The sequence below is a fragment of the Schistocerca cancellata genome, chromosome 1 (genome assembly GCF_023864275.1).
Source record: "Schistocerca cancellata isolate TAMUIC-IGC-003103 chromosome 1, iqSchCanc2.1, whole genome shotgun sequence".
NCBI lineage: Eukaryota > Metazoa > Arthropoda > Insecta > Orthoptera > Acrididae > Schistocerca > Schistocerca cancellata.
Genome location: NC_064626.1, coordinates 1,172,384,535 through 1,172,409,052, shown reverse-complemented (window position 1 = coordinate 1,172,409,052; position 24,518 = coordinate 1,172,384,535). Strand labels below are relative to the sequence as shown.

Below are 24,518 nucleotides of genomic sequence, written 5' to 3'. Positions count from 1 at the left end.
CTAAGCAACTAGTACGTCAGTGGCTGAGGTTAAATTATATTCATACGTTATAGGCTGCTGACCCGAAAGTCTCTATCGCAATGGAAAAAATCATGCAGTTTCAGATAATTTTAATGTACGTAATTCAATCCAGAAGTTCCCAGAATTGATATGATGATTATAGCAGGATATGTAAGGGATTTAATATTTCTTGATTTAGTAGCAGTAACAAATACTACTCATGTTCCAGCAACATGTCGAGTAAAAGACAACGTTAGGTGGTATAGTATATCGAAATAGAGCGTAATGGAAAGCATGGAATAAATACTTTGTGTTGCTGCAGAAATTACGAACTCCGATTCTGTAGATGTTGGCAAAGGAGATCGTAAAAGCCCAAGGAAAACCGTTAGTGTATGAATGGAGTAAGAGGTTACGTAAAGGACGAACAAGCACTGGAGATGATGCCAAGCCACGTGTCTACTTTCACCGTGACTAAAACATGGAACACGTGGGTCAAAACAGCTGCGGAGATTATTGATAACATTACGAATCGCGAGGCCGTTTTACAGTATTCTGTTTGACGGTCTGAACGTGCATCGATTTGTTACGTAATTTTTTTGGCGTCATGCTGGAACACGTGTAACGTTATGATAGGACGACTCACTGCTAGAGTGGCAGCGCTGAATGTTTATTGGTGGGCTAAGGAAGCAAGACACGCAAAGTCAGCATGAAATTCAGGTGCCTGAACGACCAACACGGGTTCTCACGAGGCTGTAGCGTCGCTGAGAGGACTTTGAAATGAAACAGTGGCAGCTAAGATGGACGAAACGAAAAATGAATATTGTGAATTTATGAAATTAAGTTACAGACCCTACAAATATGATACAAAAGAAGTAAGTATATCAAAAAAATCGCAGCGATGAACTCACTGCAACTCCAACGATTTTCTTGAATGGTTATTACAAAAGTTACTGTTGTTTTAACCATGACGGATTATAAAAACAATAACAAATGAATCCCTGGAGCAATCTGATCGTATGAAAGTTTATGAAGTCAGTAAAGACCAAAACACGCTGGTTCTTAAATCAAGCATGTGTATAAAGAATTACCTGAGTACGTTGAAAGTCATTCTGCAAATGTGAAAATACAGGATATCTCAAAAAGAATATACATTTTAGAAAGAATTATGTTGTCAAAACTATCGATCGCAGCAACAGGCTCTGTTATTGGAAGAAGGAATACATTATCTAACTCATATTCATTGTCGGTAGACGTTGGTTGACTTCTGTTTGATTGATTACCGTCACATGTTACAAAATGGCTACTCCGCAACATAAATCGTGTTGTGTAATTCCGTGATTACAGTGCAAGGACGTTTCAGGTCGAGGTATTAAACTTATCCTCCAAATGGATGGAATATTCGCAGATCGTATCGACAATTTGTACACTCAGGATGTGTATGTAAAGGAAAGAGCCACTAGAGACGGAGCACTGGCTCGGGTTAGGGGAAGGACGGAGACGGAAGGCGGTCGTGCTCTTTCGAAAGAACCATACCGGCATTTTCCTTAAGCGATTTAGGGAAGTCACGGAAAACCTCAGTCAGGATGGTCGGACGTAGATTTGAACAGTCATCCTTCCGAATGAGAGTCCAGTGTGCTAACCTCAGCGCTACCCATCTCTACGGATGGAAAGAATTCGATTTCTCTCCAGAAGGGAGTGTGGTTGGGCTTTCAGTTCCATAGGAATGGCAGGAGGCTTTTCACGATGTCTCAATAGCAGGGAATGAGTGCTTCCTGGGTTGCAGGCAGTTTTTGTGGGAACTAGTCCTGTTTCCATAAATGCTTATTGTGGACAGATCGAGGCACCAGTCCGCTTGACACAGGCACGGATGCCGCCAGGCACCATAGATTTCTCGTGAGGGTACTTGAGGAATAAATTTGCCTATCTGTCCTCACATCAAAGAGGAAACACATACTGGCGTGAGCAAAGTCGTTGCTTCCTCCAAATTACGGACTGCCCAATCCATAATAACGTCCCTGCCGTCAGACGTGGAGCAGACAGTGTTGGCCAATGGAGACAGACTGTTCGAAACCAGTACCAACCTCATGAATCGTAGCGATGCCTTTTGCATGATTTGAATGGGAAGTTTCTGCTGCTTTCCTCTGTTTATGCGTAGAAAAGAGAACACATTCGTTTGTCAGATTGGCAAAAGCATTCAATCTCCCCTCCAAGTGGAGCCTGGGAATTTCGGGAGTTCAGGACAGAACTTGAACTGAAGATAATTCGCTCCCGGGTCTGATTTGGGCCCTCTCACTGTAGTTGAAGAAAGTGTGTTTCAATTAAGCAGTAGAGTATTCCAACATCTGAGCAGCTAGTAGCTAACTCATTTAATTATGCGTCTTGAATCGTAGGTCCTGCACTATTTAGAGGCATTTTATTTCAGTTTGAAACAGTTTTCAGAACACTGATCTGTATTAATCATTGTAGGCTTTCACATCATTAGTTAAATAAAAGTTTTGTATCTCAATCTGACTGACATTTTGAAATTCCTAATGTCCTACAATTTCTCTATCGTTAGGTCATCCTTCAATAAGAAATATAGCAAGCTATATTTCCAGGATTTATGCTTCGTTGTGACGAGTTGCCGTTGTTTGCAGTAACCAAGCACTATTTTTAAAGATGAAAGAGATGTAGGACTGATACGAGTACCCAAAGCTCATATGTTTTCATAGCGGAGTAATTGGTGCACAAACCACTCAGTCTTATTTCGACCTCTCCCAGGTTTGTTAATTGTGTTAGTAGTTATGTTACCTCTGTCGTGCTCCACATGTAGGAACATCTTGCACACACCGTATTTAATTTCCGGAGACAATACATAAGGTAAATAAAAGGCGATTTATGTCTTCTTAATAACAGGAGGCATGTAGTTTTCAAAGTTAAGGACTTTCACTTTCTGTGGACTTGGAATAATTTTCTCAATGGAGTAACTTTTCACTGGACTTAAGTTATTTGACTGAGCTTCAGTGGTAATTCAGAATAACGAACTTTAGTTTTCGTCATAGTTGATAGCGGGAAACTGCTCGTTTCGGACTTTGAATGTCAGATGCAGATTTTTCGTGAATTACTTGCAGTTAAATGAACTTTGCTTGCACATATTTTTGTATTCGAAGCCCTACTCGCACTACAAAATTAGTTATTTTTTGTTTGTGTTTTGAACCCGCAATACATATGAGGCCAATTTTCCCATACGTGTAGTCTTCAGTAATAAAGAATTATTTGGTTTAAACAACCTTCTGATTTCGCCAACATAATTGATGCTGTGGGATTAACCCACTCATTTTCTTGTTTATTTATAACTTAATACGTTTATTTACTAAAAATGGTTGGAGGACTAGTTCCGTGTTAAACGTATGGGCCTTAAGACGCCGTATACGACCGACAACTTCTGATAAAAAAAAGTGTTAAGCCGACAATACGTAGCTCGTGAATTTCTAATACCATGGTACATAAAACCGTGCTAGTACACCCTGCATGTCTGAACTATTCGTCGGGGCCACAGATCCGAAACCGGGACAGCACGTTTCAGGAGGAGTCGCGTATTGACCACGAGCAGAAAATTTGATAAATTAGAGCCAATATAGGGACTTACCGACAAGCATTCTTAGCACGCACTATTCGCGAGTGGAATAGAGTTGGAGGGATCAGATAGTGGAACAGAAAGAACCCTCCGCCACACACCATTAGGTGGCTTGCGGAGTTTGATGTGGATGCAGAACTGAAGTAGTCTTTCGGGACGTCCGACAGGAAGAAACATGTTCATTATTCGAATATGGTTCTGTGTAGGTCACAGAAACCGCACTCTGTGGTGCGTGTGCCTCTCTATAATCAAAAAATGAGTCTCCCAGGATTTGGGCGTGTTTATGTGTGTCATTTATTTTAAGGATTAAAATCCCAATTAATAAATGAAAGAGGCAAATTTGGTCCTTGCAGAAGGTAGCAGATGATTATAATATAACGATATCTAAAGTTAAAATTAAGATAATTGCTTTCCATGGTAATGAACATTTAAGAGCGAAAATAATAATTGCTGCTAAACCAATAGAGCAAGTGAATACTTTTAACTAACTGGGATGTGAGATGTCATATACTACAGCGATGAAGAATGCAAATTGCAAAAATTTCAACAGTTGGTAGGTACCAATCGCAGTACTAGTTCTAATGTAAGGGTTACAGACTTTGATTCTAACTGCCAATGGAAGAAGGAGGATTGACGCAGCAGAGATGAGTCCTAAGATCTCTAGCTGGTTACAAACTCGTGGATCAGATAAGAAATAGTGAAATAATAAATGAACTGGGTGTCAAAAGCAAACTTCAGAAAACAGAGGAGTGCAGTGAGAAATGGCACGAACATTTTCATCTGATGTCAGAAGAACGAATACCTAAATTAATATACAAATATACACCCCAAGAAGAGATGGGAAGATCAGCTGCATTCTGTTTGAAATTGGAACAGCCAAGGACCCCTAAACCAAAACTAGAGATAATGATGATGATTAATAACTGACAGTTAATTTGCTGTTATTTTAGTGTTAAAACTCATATTTCATTTTGGGCAGGCATATTCAGAAGTATTACACCCACATTGCACGTCGTTACAGGTTGACGTTTGCCGTCACAAGGTAAAAGCATCTTAACTTACTCGAGTTCCCAATACTTGTTGTTGTTAAAAGCATTCATCAAGCCGTTTTGAAAGATTTTCTATGTTGCGGAGGCTTTCGGTTGTTGCATCTGTTATAGTGGACGTTTCAGGGAAAGTATACTATCACTGGTGACAGTGTAACTTCACTGGCCCGTTTAGTGAAAGTGCATTACTGATTCCAGTTCTGTCAGACAATACACATTGATTAGGGATAGTGCACTGTCACTAGTGAATGTAAACCTTCACTGCCAAGAGGTAAGAACTGTGAACCATGGCTGTAGTAACAGAACTTCATACTTCGAAAGTGTTGATAAGTGACTCGTACTTTTCCCTGTCCATGAAGGCAGAATTATAACTGAGATTTCCCCATTCCACCGTAACTTCACTGATTCAACCGTTAACTGCACAACTGTCAACCACAGCTGCACTACTGTAAACCGTAACTGCACAAATGTCAACCATAACTGCACAGCTGTATAACATAACAATAACGAACTGACGACAGTTACATTCATGCTGATTTGTGGTAGCATTGTTGGACGCCCCGTCAATAACCCGGGAGCAGCGATGGTACACCTTCATTGGTTTGTAATATGCTACTGTACACTTTCCCTAGCCCAGTACAGTGATGGTTCACCTTCACTAGTTTAAGGTAAGCTCTCACTGATCATTTTAGTGATCGTGTGCATCCACTAGGAAAGTTCTCGTTACAGGTTTGCCGTCACAAGGTAAAAGCATCTTAACTTCCCTCATCTTCCGCTTCCCTAATCTTCCGCTTCCACTGTAACACATCAAATTATGTCACTAAAATTTTTCAACTGAGAGGTACTTAATGTATTCTCCTCCTTCGTTTAGTACAATTAGGAGGCGCACCTGGATAGCCATGGGCGTTAGCTCGCCGCTACCGGGATTCAGGGAGATGCGTCGGCCTCGAATCAAATTCGGCAGACGGAATTACGTCGATGGTCACATCTGACTGCGTGAAACCGGCCTGCTACCTATATCCCATCTTAGTTACTTGATTCATAAACATTCCGAAAGAAATGTTCTCACACTTTCACATGGAATAACACTAAATACAGACAAATAAAGTACGTAAATCCGTCGTTAAGGGGCGGGGGGGGGGGGGGAGGAGAGGGGGTGCATTGGCAGCAAAGACAACTGGACTACTGGCCACCCTCTACCACTAACATGACCAAATCCAGATTAACATGCCGCTTCCGTGAACATACGGGATAAGCCCAGCAGAAAAAACAAGTTAGCGCAATAATATTGGGAACGCGATATTACCTTTCTACTCTGACTCCAGGTATACTAGGCGATCAAAAGTATCCGGACACCCCAAAAACATACGTTTTTCATACTAGGTGCATTGTGCTGCCAGCTACTGGCAGGTACTCCGTATCAGCGACCTCAGTGGTCATTAGACATCGTGAGAGAGCAGAATGGGGCGCTCCGCGGAACTTACGGACTTCGAACGTGGTCTGGTGATTGGATGTCACTTTTGTCATATGTCTGTACGCGAAATTTCCACACTCCTAAACATCCCTAACTCCACTGTTTCCGATGTCTTAGTGAATTGGAAACGTGAAGGGACACGTACAGTGCGAAAGCGTACGGGCCGACCTCGTCTGTTGACTGACAGAGACTGCCGACAGTTGAAAAGGGTCGTAATGTGTAACAGGCAGACATCTATCCAGACCATCACACAGGAATTCAGAACTGCAACAGGATCCACTGCAAATACTGTGAAAGTTAGGTGGGAGGTGAGAAAACTTGGATTTCATGGCCGAGTGACTGCTCACAAGCCACACATCACGCCAGTAAATGTCGAACGACGCCTCGGTTGATGTAAAGAGCGTAAACATTAGACGACTGAACAGTGGAAACACGTTGTGTGGAGTGAAGAATTACGGTACACAATGTGGCGGTCCGATGGCAGGGTGTGGGTATGGCCCGGTGAACGTCATCTGCCAGCGTGTGTAGTCCCAACAGTAAAATTCAGAGGCGGTGGTGTTATGGTGTGGTCGTGTTTTTCATGGAGGAGGCTTGCACCCTTCGTTGTTTTGCGTGGCAGTATCACAGCACAGGTCTACAACGACGTTTAAAGCACCTTCTTGCTTTCCACTGTTGAAGAGAAATTCGGGGATGGCGACTGTATGTTTCAACAGAATCAAGCACCTGTCCATAATGCACGGCCTGTGGCGGAGTGGTTACAAGACAATAACATGCATGTAATGGACTGGCCTGCATAGAGTCCTGACCTGAATCCTATAGAGCACCTCTGATATGTTTTGGAGCGCCGACTTGGTGCCAGGCCTCACCGCCAGACAACGAAACCTCTCCTCAGTGCAACATTCCGTGAAGAATAGGCTGCCATTCCCCAAGAAACTTTCCTGCACCTGCTGTCATCAAGCCTAAGGGTAGGAGAGCACCATATTGAATTCCAGCATTAGCGACAGAGGGTGTCACAGACTTGTAAGTCATTTTCAGCCAGATTGTAAGTAGGCTGTTTATGTTTTCTTACTGGTAAAGCCACGTAGCGCTCTGTATGAAAATCACTGGCTGTGCTGTGTGAAGTCTGTGGCTAGTTTGCATTGTTGTCTGCCATTGTAGTGTTGGGCAGTTGGCTGTTAACAGCGCGTAGCGTTGCGCAGTTGGAGGCGAGCCGCCAGCATTGGTGGATGTGGGGAAGTGAGATGGCGGATTTTTGAGAATGGATAATCTGGAGGTGTGTCCATCACAAACAGTACATTTGTACGAATGGATGTCATGAACTGCTATATATATTATGACTATTAAGGTAAATACATTGTTTGTTCTCTATTAAAATCTTTCATTTGCTGACTATGCCTATCAGTAGTTTGAATCTTTTATTTAGCTGGCAGTAGTGGCGCTCGCTGCATTGCAGTAGTTCGAGTAACGAAGATTTTTGGTGAGGTAAGTGATTTGTGAAAGGTGTAGGTTACTGTTAGTCAGGGCCATTCTTTTGTAGGGATTTTTGAAAGTCAGATTGCGTTGCGCTAAAAAATATTGTGTGTCAGTTTAAGCACAGTCATGTATAATTGTTCTAAGGGGACGTTTCAAGGTGTCCGGATACTTTTGATCAAATAGTGTATATTTCAAGAGGGACAAAGGCCAGAGCTCTGTCTTTCTGGCCTCTACGCATCAGAGAAAGACAACATCCAAAACCATTACCTGAACATGACGGACAAGTATTCCGCTGTAAAATGGAAAGCTTTAGCTACGCCGTCCGACGCAACGCCAGAAAGCCTCAGAAACGTATACTATAATGTAAAAGTCTTAAATAGCAGTTTTTTAAGTTTTTAGAAGACATTGAAAATCAAAGATATTTAATATCCAATCCTTCTTCATGGAGTGTAAACGGGAATGCACTACTTATCCTTTACTCTGACACCAGTTTTATTTCGAGAAGGCCGAAGGCCGTCGCAGTTAGCAGCTGTTGGATGGAACGGTGCAGTTACCTTGGTGTGTGGATGAGGGTGCTTGGCGCTGATATCTCTCCTCGTCCGGCAGTTTCTCGCCGTCCCCCAGGTTGTCACCGAAGCCGCCGCCGCCGCTGTACCTGCACGCACAGACACATACACACGCAAGCAGGTAGGACATTGGCTAAACGTTAGCAGAATAGAAATATTGTATATTGGAAAACACATCCTGGTATGCAAAATCATTTTTATTCTCGTCTTGATCAGCATGTAGGTATAATACATGACCATTTCGAAAATGCTTTTCTAAAAAGGATACACCGCCATTTGACTGTTTTGTTGTTTATTTAAGTACAACCCAGTTTTCGCCCTTTTATGCCGTTTTAAAGTATTTGATTTTATGTCTTTAACGTATATTTTATGTTTTTTTTTATATTAACATACACTACTGGCCATTAAAATTGCTACACCACGAAGATGACTCGCTACAGACGCGAAATTTAACCGACATGAAGAAGATGCAATGTTATGCAAATAATTAGCTTTTTAGAGCATTCACACAAGGTTGGCGCCGGTGGCGACACCTACAACGTGCTGACATGAGGAAAGTTTCCAACCGATTTCTCATACACAAACAGCAGTTGACCGGCGTTGACTGGTGAAACGTTGTTCTGATACCTCGTGTAAGGAGGAGAAATGCGTACCATCACGTTTCCGACTTTAATAAAGGTCGGATTGGAGCCTATCGCGATTGCGGTTTATCGTATCGCGACATTGCTGCTCGCGTTGGTCAAGATCCAATGACTGTTAGCAGAATATGGAATCGGTGGGTTCAGGAGGGTAATACGGAACGTCGTGCTGGATCCCAACGGCCTCGTATCACTAGCAGTCGTCATGACAGGCATCTTATCCGCATGGCTGTAACGGATCGTGCAGCCACATCTCGATCCCTGAGTCAACGGATGGGGACGTTTGCAACACAACCATCTGCACGAATAGTTCGACGACGTTTGCAGCAGCATGCACTACCAGCTCGGAGACGATGGCTGCGGTTACCCTTGACGCTGCATCAGAGACAGGAGCGCCTGCGATGGTGTACTTAACGACGAACCTGTGTGCACGAATGGCAAAACGTCATTTTTTCGGAAGAATCCAGGTTCTGTTTACAGCATCATGATGGTCGCATCCGTGTTTGGCGACATCGCGGTGAACGGGTGAACGCACATTGGAAGCGTGTATTCTTCATCGCCATACTGGTGTATCACCCGGCGTGATGGTATGGGGTGCCATTGGTTACACGTCTCCGTCACCTCTTGCTCGCATTGACGGCACTTTGTACAGTGCACGTTACATTCCAGATGTGATACGACCCGTGGCTCTACCCTTCATTGGATCCCTGCGAAACCCTACATTTCAGCAGGATAATGGACGACCGCATGTTGCAGGTCCTGTACGGGCGTTTCTGGATACAGAATATGTTCGACTGCTGCCCTGGCCAGCACATTCTCCAGATCTCCCACCAACTGAAAACGTCTGGTCAATGGTGGCCGGACAACTGGATCGTCACAATACGCCAATCACTACTCTTGATGAACTGTGGTATCGTGCTGAAGCTGCATGGGCAGCTGTACCTGTACACGCCATCCAAGCTCTGTTTGACTCAATGCCCAGGCGTATCAAAGCCGTTATTACGGCCAGAGTTGGTTATTCTGGATACTGATTTCTCAGGATCTATGCACCCAAATGGCGTGAAAATATAATCACATGTCAGTTGTAGTATAGTATATTTGTCCAATGAATACCCGTTTATCATCTGCATTTCTTCTTGGTGTAGCAATTTTAACAGCCAGTAGTGTATAACTCAGCTTGACAACATGTTAAGTGTCATGCAATATATTTTAAAAACATAAAATCAAATTCTTGTAAATGGTATAAAAGGTCGAAACCTGGATTGTACTTAAATAAACGATAAAACAGTCAAATAGCGGTATGTTTCTTTAAAAAGATATTGTATAACTGTTGATGACCAACATCATAAACTATTTCGAAAAAGGTGATGACTTTTCAAATTTGAAACAAAGCGAAAATCTTCTTTTAAATTTCTGTGTTTGAAATGTTGGACGAGATCACAATTACAGGTGGAACGCATCTAAATTACTAAATGAATAAAACAGTCATCGGACCCCAGTTGTAGGTTGCCTATGTATCAGCTTATAGGGGCCAAAAAAGGTTGATTTTCAGTATTTCATGTAATTACTAACATAATTATAAAAAATTAATATGCTGCCATTACTTATTCATTAACTGGTATAATTTTAGGTTAAAGGTTTAATACTGTTGGTCAATTAATTAAGTTAAAAGCTGTTTTGTCCTGAGGCAGCATAACACACAGCCACTTCCAATAAACTGTACACGTAATTTAAAACCTTTTGGAAACATTTCTTCCGTGACACCTCTCCTCCCTCCCCTCTCCACAAAGCATTGAAAAAAAAAAATTATCGCTAACTATATTTCCGCGCTGTTCATGTGATAAAACTTCAGCGTTAGAAACGACGTTTTAATTTGTTACTTCTTTACTAGTAACTCTATTCTCAAAAAATTCCATACAGTATCCACATACACATATAATGAAGACACCAACAAAATAGTATCATTATATTACACATAGATTGGAGGAAAACCAAGCTTCTCAAAAAAAAAAAAGTAGTTCTAAGCCTCTGCTGTACAGAATTTAGAAAACTGTGTTGGAAGACAGTTCTCCTACTACTGTGCCACATAGGTCTTCCATTAGGGAAATTAAAAAGAATCGGTATCATTATAATTCATATCTTACTTCGTACAGAAATGTGAGGTACTTTTGATACATTTAGCACAGAGTTTACAGAGCTTACCGTTTGTAATGAAACTGTTGTTGGTATTTCCGAATCATTTAGAGTCCACAGCATTCACTCGTTTGCAACTAAGTTGTTGTTACTATTTCCTATTACTTCATTCTCCGATCACTGACAGCGAGTAATTGCAATAAATAACATCCGCGTTGGCTTCCCATGATTAAGAAAATTAACCATACTGGCTTAGAACGAAAAATCGGTGGGATTTTACCCGATTGTGGGCCCCGCTGTAAGGGTGTTTGATGGGCTATCGTTAGTGTAGCTTCATGTACGGTGAAAGTACTTCATTAGGGTTTTGGATCTTTGACCCGAAATGTTTTACACGATTAACGTCAAATACTTAATGCACTGACTCATTTGTAAACTAACGAGACGTGTGAAGAAGTGACTGAGTAGGCGTTGGTTTTCTTCCTAACAAAACTGTTTACAGCTTTACACAACTTCAATTATAATTTTGTACCTACCTGTCGTTTCATAGAATATATTTTCAAGTTTTAAACAAATAGGGAGAATGGTCATCGCTGAATGAACGAGGAACTTGTACCCAAATACGCTCATGTAATGGTTTGTGTTGTGATTGTGTTAAACATGACTTTCATAGCAGTTCATGTTCATGTTTACTCTGCAATACCCACGTAAGTGTTTGGCAGAGAATGCACAGAAACACTTGTAGACTATTTCTCTATCGTTACAAACCAGAATAGCACGTGGCAAGAATGAACACGCAAAACTTTCCGAGAGAGATCTGATTTCTCTTATTTCATCACGATGGTCGTTTCTCCCAATCTAGCTATGAGTCAGCAAAATACAGTGCGCAAAAGAACTAATGGGCCACTTTCTTGAAACCCGTCATTTCCATCCATTGCGAGAAGAAGTTTTCAATTTGGCTCAAAGGTGCTTAAAACATTCTTCCACAAAGTTGCAAAACAGTGGCGCCCTGCGACTTCACCCTCGGGATCGGCGATGCTTGAGACAGCCAGGTGTCGGCGCACGCGAAGAAAGGCCAGGGCTCGGAAGCTGATGTGACGTTTAGGGTACGTTAATGATGCGACAATGGCACCATATTTCACTAAAATTCTGCCAAATGCCACCGTTGACGTCAGTGGACGTCACGCCCCATCTTACTGACATGCCAACCCTTCTTTTGACGCCTCTGTTATGGAGGTCAGAATCACGACATCTGCGTTGAAATAACGCGACGTGCTTATGAGACTCCGAGGAAAACACACCGCCTCTCAGAACCGACAGGAGAAAGCTTCAGGAGTTGGCGTAAACGTCAACGAAACGACCCGTTCCCCCGGGTTTCACACATGAAAACGACAGTTTGCGGTACGGTATCGAACAGATCACATCTTTGTCAATCTTTGACACTGTTGACACGCCGATGCCCCTGCCACCCTCCCCTCCGAACAATTTAGTCCTTCTCTAACGACATTGTGGGACTGCAACCACGTTGAACGTTATTTGTCCCTTTGGAGATTAGTGTGACCGCAGTTTTTCCCTGGTGTGCAGATGGAGTCAGTGGGGATCTTTCAAAACCATTCGACGAAATCTGAACGTGATTTGATGCAGCAAAGGGTAAATATTAGAGTCCTGCATGACCGAGTAAGCGAGCACAAAATACGAGGTGGGGCGAGCACACCCTAACTGGATAGGCTACCCGCACTAATTCTTGTGACCGAGCATAGAAGCCGTGACCGAATACGTAGCACATAACTTCAAACACATTACGCGTATCATTATCCGTGTGACACTGCAGCCAGTACGGGCTTCTTATTTGTGGTGTGTCTCTCTGTAATCATGCAGCGCGAGGAAGCCAGTGTAGTAAGACGTAAGATTGAAACCAATGTTTACACATTGAAGAAACGGGAAGGTCTAAAAAGCCAAGTATGGAGTACATTTCTGTTGGTTGTAGATGAAAACATTGCGTCTACTGGGTACGTATCGTGCATAAACTACTCCACTTTATTGTTTTTCCAGTCGGGAACCACTCATTTAAAGAAACACAGTAGCAAGAAACCTCACAAAGATCGTTTCTTTGGCCGTCCTTCCGTTATCTTAATATGCTTGAAATAAGTGAAAAGCAGGAAATTCTTAACAATGTGCGACAAATGTGTGCTACGTACGCAGGTACAACATTCAATCATTAACATAATCGTTTTTGCATAGTTAGTGGAAAGTGTATTATAGAGAAACGGGAATGTTGTGACTCGTATAATATTTCATTAACGTAAAACATCTCCTTTTTATGGGAACGGAGATCGGGTTGTTTGGGGGGAGAGACCAAACAGCGAGGTCATCGGTCTCTTACGGGAATGTTTCGATGATTTCCATATCAGTTCTGTATTACTTGTCTCTTTTGTTTATTATCATAGATCCTTCAAGTACTGTGTCATCACCACCCAGAAAGAGAGCTCGTTTCAGGGAATGGAGGAACAACAGATCATCCGCAGCAGATGAAGTAGATTCGTACATTTTAATGCACCCCGGAGATGATGATGATGATGACATCTTAAAGTGGTGGAGCAGACATGAAACAGATCTGCCAGGTTTGGCTGCAGTAGCAAGACGTATTTTATGTATCCCAGCAACAAGCGCACCTAGTGAAAGGTGCTTTAGTAAAGCCGTCATGTTACTATCAAATTGCCGCAGCCAATTAAATCCGGAACGCGTTAGTGATTTCCTGCTGATCAACAATAACTATAATTTTGTTTATGTTGCAAACAATTGAAACGTATGACAAGTTACGTCTGTAAATGTTTAATGTTCTTTGTATGCTTTCTTTATGAAGATGGTTATCTTCTAGATTACAGGGAAAGCACTTATTTAATGTTTCCTATGAATGAAAGGAAAAATATCTCTTTTGTTTGGAAATGAGACTCGTCTTCTATCCGCGATTGTATTGAAATATCATTTTACTTTCCAGGTGCTTTATGAATTTAGCTGTGTCACGTACCCGTTCTTGGAAAAGTTACTTTTGTATTAAAAGAGAGAGAGAGAGAGAGAGAGAGAGAGAGAGAGAGAGAGAGGCGTTGGATGTGTACAGTACAGTACAGAGCAGCGAGCCGTGGCGAGGCGAGCTGAGACGTCAGCGGTGACCGGTCATGCTCGGTTATCCGCGTGTCCGGAATCCGGACAACAGACATGGGGCGAGTACGTGACCGAGGCGAGTCGTATGGGGCTGCTCGGTCCCCACGTCAACAGGCGAGCCGTGACCGATCAAACACAGAGCGTTGCAGCACTCTAGTAAATATGCTATTTCTGCCCTCCTGTAGTGTGCTAACGGGGTAGTGGGGGGGGGGAGGGGGGGGGGAACTGCGATATTGATACGTACGTGCATGTTTGGCAACACTGTCAAAGCTAAATGAGCACTTTCGTTGAGTACTTTTAAAAATGCACCTGTTGAGAGACAACCTTTGACGGTTTCCTAGGCACCTGCCGGCAGGCAACCCACTCGGCACTCTCTAGAGCAGCTGTGTGGCTCCACTCAGCTGTAGGGTTACGAAGGGGTCGCCTTTCTGCAGGCGCCTGAGAGTCGGTCAATGATTGCCTCTGTACAGGCACAAGTTTAATGTTCTCAATGAAGGTGTGCGGGTGGCACCAAGTGTGTTGCTGAAAGTTGTCTTAAAGGGGCCCTTTGCCGTTTTATTTATATCTGTGTCAATGGCAGACACCCTCGCCATGACATCCAGCGAGAGGGCTGAGAAAGCACATACATCGTTTGCTGTTTTGGATTACATTAATAATTTCATTGAATGGTTTTTAACGATCCCTAGTGGTTCCGTCCTTTATATCAGAACAAAAATTGAGGATGCGATACACTCCAATAGGGTCAAATTACGTTCAATGGGGTTGCAGTCCCTTCGTGTCCTTAGAGAAGAGGAGAATCCTCGGTGAGGGGAGGGGGACGGAGGGGGCTGTCGGCAATTTCAGAGGTTGTCAGAAACGTCGTCGTACTATTGGACACTTCACTGCAACCTGCTGTTTTCTATTGCGAATTGTGTTTAACGAAAGCCTCAAAGGAGGAGATGGTTTCATTGATGCCCATTGTGCCACCTCCCGAAGCCTTTTCGTGTCGATTCTGAGCACTAGTATGACTTATATGTTTTCCTGAACCACCCATAACGAAACCACGTGATTTAAATGCTGGGCGTCGCGGTTCTGACTTCCTTCACTGAGACATCAACAGAAAGGGAGAGACGTGGTCAAGTGATGTGTGCCCACACCCCATACCAAGTTCACGGTGGCGTTGGGCAGAATTTTGATGAAATTTTGTGCAAATGTGACCTCATTATCCCACCATACCTTACGTCAACTTCTGAGTTCTGACCTTTCTTTCACATCTGTCGACGCCATCTTGCTGTTTGCAGCATTCTGGGATCCCGAGGGTGAGGTCGCAGGGCACCACGCTTCTGCACGACTATAGAGGAACGTTGTAGGCAAACTAGAGACAAATTTCACATTTTTTTGTTGCAATGTGGGAAAACAATACAGTTTCAGAGAAATGGCTTTTTAATTCTTTTGCACAGTGCAGTTTGCCATTCGGAAAAGAAATTTGGCGATTGAGATTTCGTGATAAATTCCCCCTGCAACGTTACAGCAGTGCAGCATCTTCTTTCTAGAACGACTGATGTAGTTTTCTGCCTCATGACTAGCACGTGAAATGTTCGAGAATCTGCCTACGACAGGAAAGTCTATGATGAGAAGAGAGACCGTCACCTGCGGAGTGAAAATTGCTGTAGGTAAGCAGGGTCCCACAGACATGGGCTCATTTCGAGTGGCCGGTCTTTCAATTGTCTTTAGTCTACGCCATTTATCTGACCGAGCAAAGGGGTTTTACAATTTAACGTGGAATACAAACTACATGTCGTTCTTGGTACTCATCAAGGCTAGGTTAAGAGTACAAGGTGCGTCAAATATATATACACGCTTTGAACTGTCATAGACAATTTATTTCCCTTTCTGCAAGGTTAAATATCTGTGAGAAAGTAATGTTATGTTTCTTCAACAGGTGGCAGCAGTGGCAGGGAAGTAACCGCAACATGGTGGACATGCGTTTGAGCTTTGAAGCGCGGAAGCAGATAATTAAGTGGTACTGGAAGTTTGAGAATGTAGCTGCGGTTCGAAGACAGTGGAGAAGTGAGTGTGGTACAGAAACACCTTCAAGGTTAACAATTACACGTCTACGAGACAAATTAGAATTTCATGGAACAGTGTGTGATGTGTAAAGGTCGATCAGGGCGACCTCGTACAGCTACAAGTGATGATTCCACAACTGCGGTCTTGGAACTGTTTCAGCGTTCGCCCCAGAAATCTTCAAGGCAAGCGGCACGTGAGAGTAATGTAAGTGCTAGTAGTGTGCTACGAAGGTTTCGTGTGTACATTCCAAGGCTGGTGCAACAGCTAATTGACGACGATCGAGATCGAAGGTTAGAATTTTGTGAATGGGTTCAAGAGATGGTGAGACGTGAACCGGGATTTATGGGTAGCATAATTTGGTCGGATGAAGCCCAATTGAAACTCAATGGAACTGTCAGTAGGCACAATTATTTGTACTGGGCTGAAGATAATCCTCACATTACAGCTGAAAAGGCTGTGAATTTGCCTGGGGTAAATGTGTGGTGTGGTTTGTCTGCAAGGGGACTCATTGGGCCTTTCCACTTTGAAGGTACTGTTACTGGAGAAACGTACCTAACAGTGCTTGCTGACTACATATTTCCTGCCATTCGTGCTTTATACGGTAGTGATGAGTTTTATTTCCAACAAGATGGCGCCCCGCCGCACTATCGTAGGGACGTACGAGCATACCTGGATCACAATGTGCCAGGCCAGTGGATAGGACGCAGGGAACCAATCGAGTTTCCTGCACGCTCTCCAGACCTCACGCCGCTGGATTTCTTCTTATGGAGCACAGTAAAAGCTGAGGTGTACAAACGTAAACCACGTAACCTGGACACACTTTGGAAAGAGATTCAGGCGGTGTGTGCAGAAATCTCATTGGACATTTTGGTACGATGTACGAAATCAGTGGTGACTCGTACTCAGAAACGGATTGATGCTGAAGGCCACCAGTTTGATCATTAATCACGTTCGGAAAGTACATTTATTTTTCCAATTGGACTTTAAGCTTTCCATTTCCAGAAATTTAACATTGTAGAATGGGAAATAAATTTTCAATGACGCTTCAAAGAGTGTATACATTTTTTTGACGCACTCTGTATATTGAAAATTTCCATGGTCTGACTGAGGGTGGTTTCGAGACGCGCCCTCTACCAGTAGACCACGGGGCCGTCAGCTTGTAACGCCGGAAACGCGTATCCTCCTATTTCCATCTATTGTACTATAAATTTTTTCTTTATTTTGTTACCCGAAGATATGACATTTCTGTGTCTTTATATATTGTAATTGCTTTATTATTTGCATATATATATATATATATATATATATATATATATATATATATATATATATATATATATCTTTATGCATTTATGTCGATGTATAATTAGTTTGTTAAATACAAAAATCATTTGTATTTTTACGCTGGGTCTTGCCTAGGGAAAACTATGCTATCGAACGATTACATCGATAGGTCGTGTGGAGAACCAAAGTGTTTAGAATCTTTGGTAGTGTTAACTCTGCCGCATGAAACGCGGGCAGAGGAAAGTCTGGCCGGAGTAGGGTGGTGGAGCAGGTGTGCTGAGTGACGCTCCCGGGAGTTGCCGCGCTTTCGGGGTTTGGCAGCATGTAATTGAGCTCGACTTGCGATGATAGTTTCTGACACGGTGTCGCGGACGGGAAGCATTAGCTGGTGCACATCAAGAGCCCGTTTCCCCTGGTGACAGTGTCGAGAAGAAGGCGCGCCAACATCCAGCTTCTGCAACAGCGACGGCCGACAATGAGTGACTGTCGCCCCCTCCTCGACCGACGACTTCAAACCTTCAATCAACCAACAAGGAAGACTAGAAGCACGTAAAGTTTTAGAACTGTATGGCAACACCTCAGCTTTTAAAATTGTTCCATTTGCCTCACAAAATTATAGCAACTTAGCATGAACCTTTGTTGCTCATTGCCCCAATTGCATTACCAAGCAGGGTCCCTTCCATTTCACTGCTTTAATTTCAAAGTTCAGTTAAAGTATTCATAGCCGGCTACAATATTTAGATTACACAAGCACAAATTAAGAGTGCGAGTTTTGTTACCATATTTTAGCTTAGCTGTGACTGCAGCTCAGCTTGGTACGTGCTAAATTTTACTATTGTTAATTGTTCAGAATCATTTAATTCAAGTTCAAAGTTAAATCTCTTATTTCTAAATTGCGTAGATTCAAGTAGCTTTTGAAATGATTGTTGAGGTAACCTTATTTTATTGAATTTCGTAGTGCTTCAGAAAGAAAGTTCACTTTTAATTTCAGTCACTAAATTAACTTTCAGCTTTCCGGTTTTATTAATTCTTTTGCTAAATTAAGTCAGAGTGTAGCGGAATTTATTACTCCTGAGAAACATTCAGTTTTCACACAACATGTGTCAACCTTCAGTTGCCACGCTTTTAGTGCTAAATATATGTGCATTTATCTTTCATTTTCAGTTATTATAGTAGTTGTCCATGGAACTGGCGACCGTAATTTTCCCCAAATCTCAAATATCTAATCAACGCCAAGAAGTTGTTAACGTAGCGACCGCACATTTACTTTCTTTATTAACTTTACCCCTTTTCAAAATTAATTTCCACCAATTTCATTTGCATTTTTCCTTTGATTTAGGTGTAACCCTGTCCTCTCTCTTTACCGACAGATTAGCTTCAGTGACGATTGCTTTTCCCAGATTTCCATTAGGTGCACGCGGTTTAATTTTTCACTGTCATTAAGGTCGGTAAGTGAGGGGGAGGTCACAAGCTAGCACAGTAGACGTGAGGTGGCTGACCTGGGCGGCATGCTGCCGTGCGGCCCGTCGCCGCCCGCCCACTTGGGCCAGTCGGTGCCGTCCAGGGGGCGGCGGCCCGCCCACGCCAGGTCGTCCTCGCCTCCTTTCCTCCCGTCTCCGGCCCCGTCGCTGCCTCCCTCCTCCCCGCCGTCTTTGTCTTCATCGTGTCGATCGCCGGCGCCTTCTCCGTGCCCGCCGTCTCGATCGTCGGTGTCCTCTTCCCTGTTACTCCTCACGTGGTCCTCTGGTGCGCGGCTACCCTACAAGTACAATGGAAACATCACTGTCACTACTAATAAAACTTGCTGGCAGACAGATTTAAACTGTGTCAGACCGGCACATGAACCCCGCAACTTGGCCTTTCACGGGCAGCTGCTCTACCGACTGCACTATTCCGGCATTACTCACGACCCATCCTCACAGCTTTACTTCTGGCATTATCTCATCTCCTACCGTCAACACTTCTACATTTACATACATACTCCGCAGTCCACCATACGGTGCGTGGTGGAGGGTATCTCTTACCACAACTAGCATCTTCTCTCCCTGTTCCACTCCCAAACAGAACGAGGGAAAAATGACTGCCTGTATGCTACTGTACGAGCCCTAACCTCTCTTATCTTTGCGCTCTTTCTGTGAAATGTAAGTTGGCGGCAGTAAAATTGTACTGCAGTCGGCCTCAATTGCTGGTTCTCTAAATTTACTCAGTAGCGATTCACGAAAAGAACGCCTCCTTTCCTCCAGAGACTCCCACCCGAGTTCCTGAAGCATTTCCGTAACACTGGCGTGATGATCAAACCTACCAGTAACAAATCTAGCACCCCGCTTCTGAATTGCTTCTATGTCCTCCCTCAATCCGACCTGATAGGGATCCCAAACGCTCGAGCAGTACTCCAGAATAGGTCGTATTATTGTTTTATAAGCGGTCTCCTTTACATATGAACCACATCTTCCCAAAGTTCTACCAATGAACCGAAGACGACTATCCGCCTTCCCCACAACTGCCATTACATGCTTGTCCCACTTCATATCGCTTTGCAATGTTACGCCCAAATATTTAATCGACGTGACTGTGCCTAGCGCTACACTACTAATGGAGTGTTCAAACATTACGGGATTCTTTTTCCTATTCATCTACATTAATTTACATTTATCTATATCTAGAGTTAGCTGCCATTCTTTACACCAATCACAAATCCTGTATCCTCCTACTGTCACTCAACGACGACACCTTCCCGTACACCACAGCATCATCAGCACTTCAAACTTTCAACTCTGCTGGAGAGTGAAAATTTCATTCTGGAAACAGTCATCTAGGATGTGGCTAAGGCATGTTGAAGCGAAACACGCGCTGTATCATGTGTGAGATGTATTTATATAAGTGCCGCAGCGGACGTCCAAGGGAACATTTACTGTTATCATCCTTATGCACACAGCAGCAGCCTCTGAACGACCACATTATCGGGCACACAATCTTTAATAACAAAGTAATGAATTAATTTAGAATCTTCTTAATTTTTACAAGTATTCAGGTAAGTTGCTTGAAATGACAGAATAAGTTTCAGCTCTTTTGAATAAAAACTTTGCCTTCTAGAACTTTTATAGTAGAACTAACGGTAGATCGTTACCTCTGAACTATAACTTTAATAGAACTTTTATTAGCTGCTATTAAGACTAAAATTCTAAAACTTGTTATAGCTCGATTATTTAGTAGGTTTTATCACCTGCTGTAACCAAAATTTTCTATCATTAAAATCACAGGTACTTAATCTACCACAAATGAGTATATTTTAGTTACAAATTTGGTTTTCCTTAAATTGCTCAAAAACTATAAGAGGTAGTTTAACGTGACCTCTTAGTTATTATCTTTGGGTTAACCTAAAGCACCTTACAAATTTTCACGTTTCTAAGTCTAATATGTCCTCAGCTCGTGGTCTCGCGGCAGTGTTCTCTCTTCCTGAGCACGGGCGGGGTCAGGCATTTTCACCTCCATCGAGATGACTGGGTGTTGTTGTGTCGTCTTCATGATCATGATTCATCCCCATTACGGTCGGAGGAAGGCAATTTCAAACCACCTTCACTAGGCCCTTGCTTGGTACAGCGGTGCAGGTCTCCCGCACCGTCCACTACGCTCTGTCAAGGAGTATGGGACTTCATCATCAAGTCTAATATTTAGAGCCTTCAATTTTTCTTAAAACTTGGATTATGGCTGTAATTGTAGTTTATGACGTTCATAGGCACATGCTGACCAAATTCTAGCTTTCTAGCTTTATTATTTATCACCACGTTTTTTCCTTAAAACTGTATTTTTATGAAAACTATTGATGTAATTACTTTAAGACTTTAGCTCTAAAATGTTATTGCAGTAAAATATGTGTTGACTAAGTTTTAATATAAAATTCTGACTTTTAATTTCAAACTTAATTCTGGTGCAATACTTTTGCGCCACGCGCAGACGCGTTAAGGTGACGTGGCGCTACTAGCAGTGAACTGGGGTAAGTCCCGGCACACTACCACGGTGTTCTGTTGGCTTCAGGTCGGGACCATAGGCAGGTCAATATATTTTAGGAATGTTATTGTCCACCAACCATTGTTTCACTGATGCTGTTTTATAATGGGGTGCATTGATATAGTCGTACAACCATCGTCTCCGAAATGTGCCTGTTCTGTGCGTTTATCGACTTCGAAGAAGCCCTTAATAAAACAAATAGATCAAAACTAAGGGAAATTATGAGCCTTGGAGGACACCTCCGCCACGTAATTGAAATACTGAAAAGGATATACCAAACAGCTGATGTTGTAATCAATCCCGAAGGGACTAAGAATATAAAATTAACGACTATTCAAGGAGTAACACAAGATTTTGCCAATTCATATACGTCATTGAACATATATATTAACCATACCTCGTAAGAGTGGAAGACAGAGATAAGTGCCATGTTAAAAATAAATCATGAAAAGAAACACATGTTTCACTTCTAATCGGTGATATTACAGTTATACAAAAAGGGAAGACGATCTTCAGATATATATGTACAGACTTCAACAAATGCTCAAAAAAATATAACTCGGAAATTTCAATACCTAAGACTAGGGTAGTGCCACATCAGGTAAAATTTCCAATATATTAATCCAATCCAATATAATAATCAACAGAAATTCGATAGAAAACCTCTCTCATTTCTGCTATCAAGGAGCACATATAAATTACAATGAAGATCGAGATACAGAAACGTTTTGAACACATGTGTGGTACTATAAATAGAAAGTTGAATAATAGTACAGGAAAGGACAGCAGAATTAGAATTATGAAGTAAAAGCAAACCCAGTTTTAATGTGTGGGAGTGAGCACTGGGTGTCTGCACAAAAGGAGGTGAGTAAGATCCAAAAATCGGAAATGAGGTTAAAGGATGCTCAAGATTACACATCGTAAGTAACGAAGTCACAGAAACAGAATTTTATGTTTGTAATGTTGCGCAAAGGGTGAGCGATTATAGAAGAAAATGGACAGAAGATATCAACAGAATTAATGAAGACAGAATGCCAAATCAGGTAAGGCTTTATACGTAATAAGAAGAAGAGATCCTGGAAGATTTAGGGGGGTTCAAATGGTACTGAGTACTATGGAACTTAAATTCTGAGGTAATCAGTGCTCTAGAATTTAGAACTACTTAAACTTAAGTAACCTAAGGACATCACACACATCCATGCCCGAGGTAGGATTCGAACCTGCGACCGTAGCGGTCGCGCAGTTCCAGACTGTGGCGCCTAGAACCGCTCGGCCACTTTGGGCCGTCTGGGAAAGGTAGTAACAACTCTGAATGTCAAGTCTCAACATGGATTTTGCCTATACTGTGAAGTGCAGAAGGAGAAGATTATTCATGGTGATCGGTATTTTATGTATAGACAACGCATTTGATCTTCGTCAGTAGTAAACGAAACTAAAAAATAGTAAGGGAACTTGATGTAACCTGTGGAGCGAGTTGCTAGTCTTAACATTCATGGAGGTGACGAAGACACTTTGTACTAATTGACAGCAGAAGATTACATCGGAATCTAAACTGATCAGCCAGAACATTATGACCAACTACCTAACAGCCGGTCTGTCCACCTTTGGCATGGACAACACCGTCGGCGCGTCGTGGCGTAGAAGCAATAAGGCCTTGGTAGGTCGCTGGAGGGAGCTGGAACCTCAGATGCACACACAACTCACCTAATTCTCGTAAATTCCGACAAGGGGGTCGATGAACTCTGACACCACGTTAAATCACATCTCAGATGTGTTCGATCAGGTTCATATCTGGCGAAGTAGGGGACCAGTACATCAACTGCAATTCGCCACTATGCTTCTTGAATCACTCCATCACCTCCCTGGCTTTGTGACAAAGCGCATTATCTTGTTAAAAATGCCACTGCCCTCGAGAAACATGATCGTCATCAAGGGGTGTACGTGGTCAGCAACCAGTGTACGATAGTCCTTGGACATCATGGTGTCTTGTACGAGCGCCGCTGGACCCATGGATGCCCACGTGCATGTTCAAAAAATGGCTCTGAGCACTATAGGACTTAACGCCACTCCGGAAGGCGGTGCATGTTCCCCAGAGCATAATGGAGCTGCCGCCAGGTTGTTTTCGTCCAGCATTACCGGTATCAACTAGCTGTTCCCCTGGAAGACGAATGATTCGCCCCTTCCATCGTCGTCATGAAGAACGTATCGGGATGCATCAGACCATGCAACACTGTGCCGCTGCTCCTACGTCCAGTGCCAATGGTCACGTCCCCATTTCAGTCGTAGTTGCCGATGTCGTGGTGCTAACATTTGCTCATGCATGGGTCTTCGCTGCGGAGACCCATCGTTAGGAGTGTTGGGTGCACTGTGTGTTGAGACACACTTGTACTCTGCCAGACATTAAAGTCTGATGTTAATTACTACCGTTTTACCAGTCTGCCCAGACTACGACGTCCGACGTCTGTAGTGAGGGGCGATCGCCCAAATCCACGACGTCCGGACGTGGTTTCACGATGCTTTCGCCACGTGTTGAAAACACCCAGCACAGCACTCCTCGAACACACGAAAAGTCATGCAGTTTCCGAAATGCTCGTACTGAGCTTCCGGGCCATCAAAGTCTGCCTTCGGCCAAACTCAGATAGCTTGCGCGACTTCCCCAATCTACACGAGGACAGGAGGCACACTGATACTACAGGGTGTTTCAAAAATGACCGGTATATTTGAAACGGCAATACAAACTAAACGAGCAGCGATATAAATACACCGTTTCTTGCAATATGCTTGTGACAACAGTACATTTTCAGGCAGACAAACTTTCGAAATTACAGTAGTTACAATTGTCAACAACAGATGGCGCTGCGGTCTGGGAAACTCTATAGTACGATATTTTCCACATATCCACCATGCGTAGCAATAATATGGCGTTGTCTCTGAATGAAATTACCCGAAACCTTTGACAACGTGTCTGGCGGAATGGCTTCACATGCAGATGAGATGTACTGCTTCAGCTGTTCAATTGTTTCTGGATTCTGGCGGTACACCTGGTCTTTCACGTGTCCCCGCAGAAAGACG

At 42.9% G+C, this 24,518-nt stretch overlaps 1 protein-coding gene across 2 annotated transcripts in view; it reads right to left on the bottom strand.

Annotated features, from left to right (window-relative positions):
- LOC126094058 (golgin subfamily A member 6-like protein 2) overlaps nucleotides 1-24,518 on the bottom strand; it is a 131,299-nt gene that overhangs the window by 23,444 nt on the left and 83,337 nt on the right. For both annotated transcript variants that reach the window (XM_049908767.1, XM_049908766.1), the window contains 2 exons: nucleotides 18,938-19,197; nucleotides 8,164-8,264 (listed from right to left, as the gene is read on the bottom strand). In XM_049908767.1, the coding sequence (XP_049764724.1) occupies nucleotides 8,164-8,264; nucleotides 18,938-19,197 (361 nt within the window). The remainder of the gene's footprint in view (nucleotides 1-8,163; nucleotides 8,265-18,937; nucleotides 19,198-24,518) is intronic.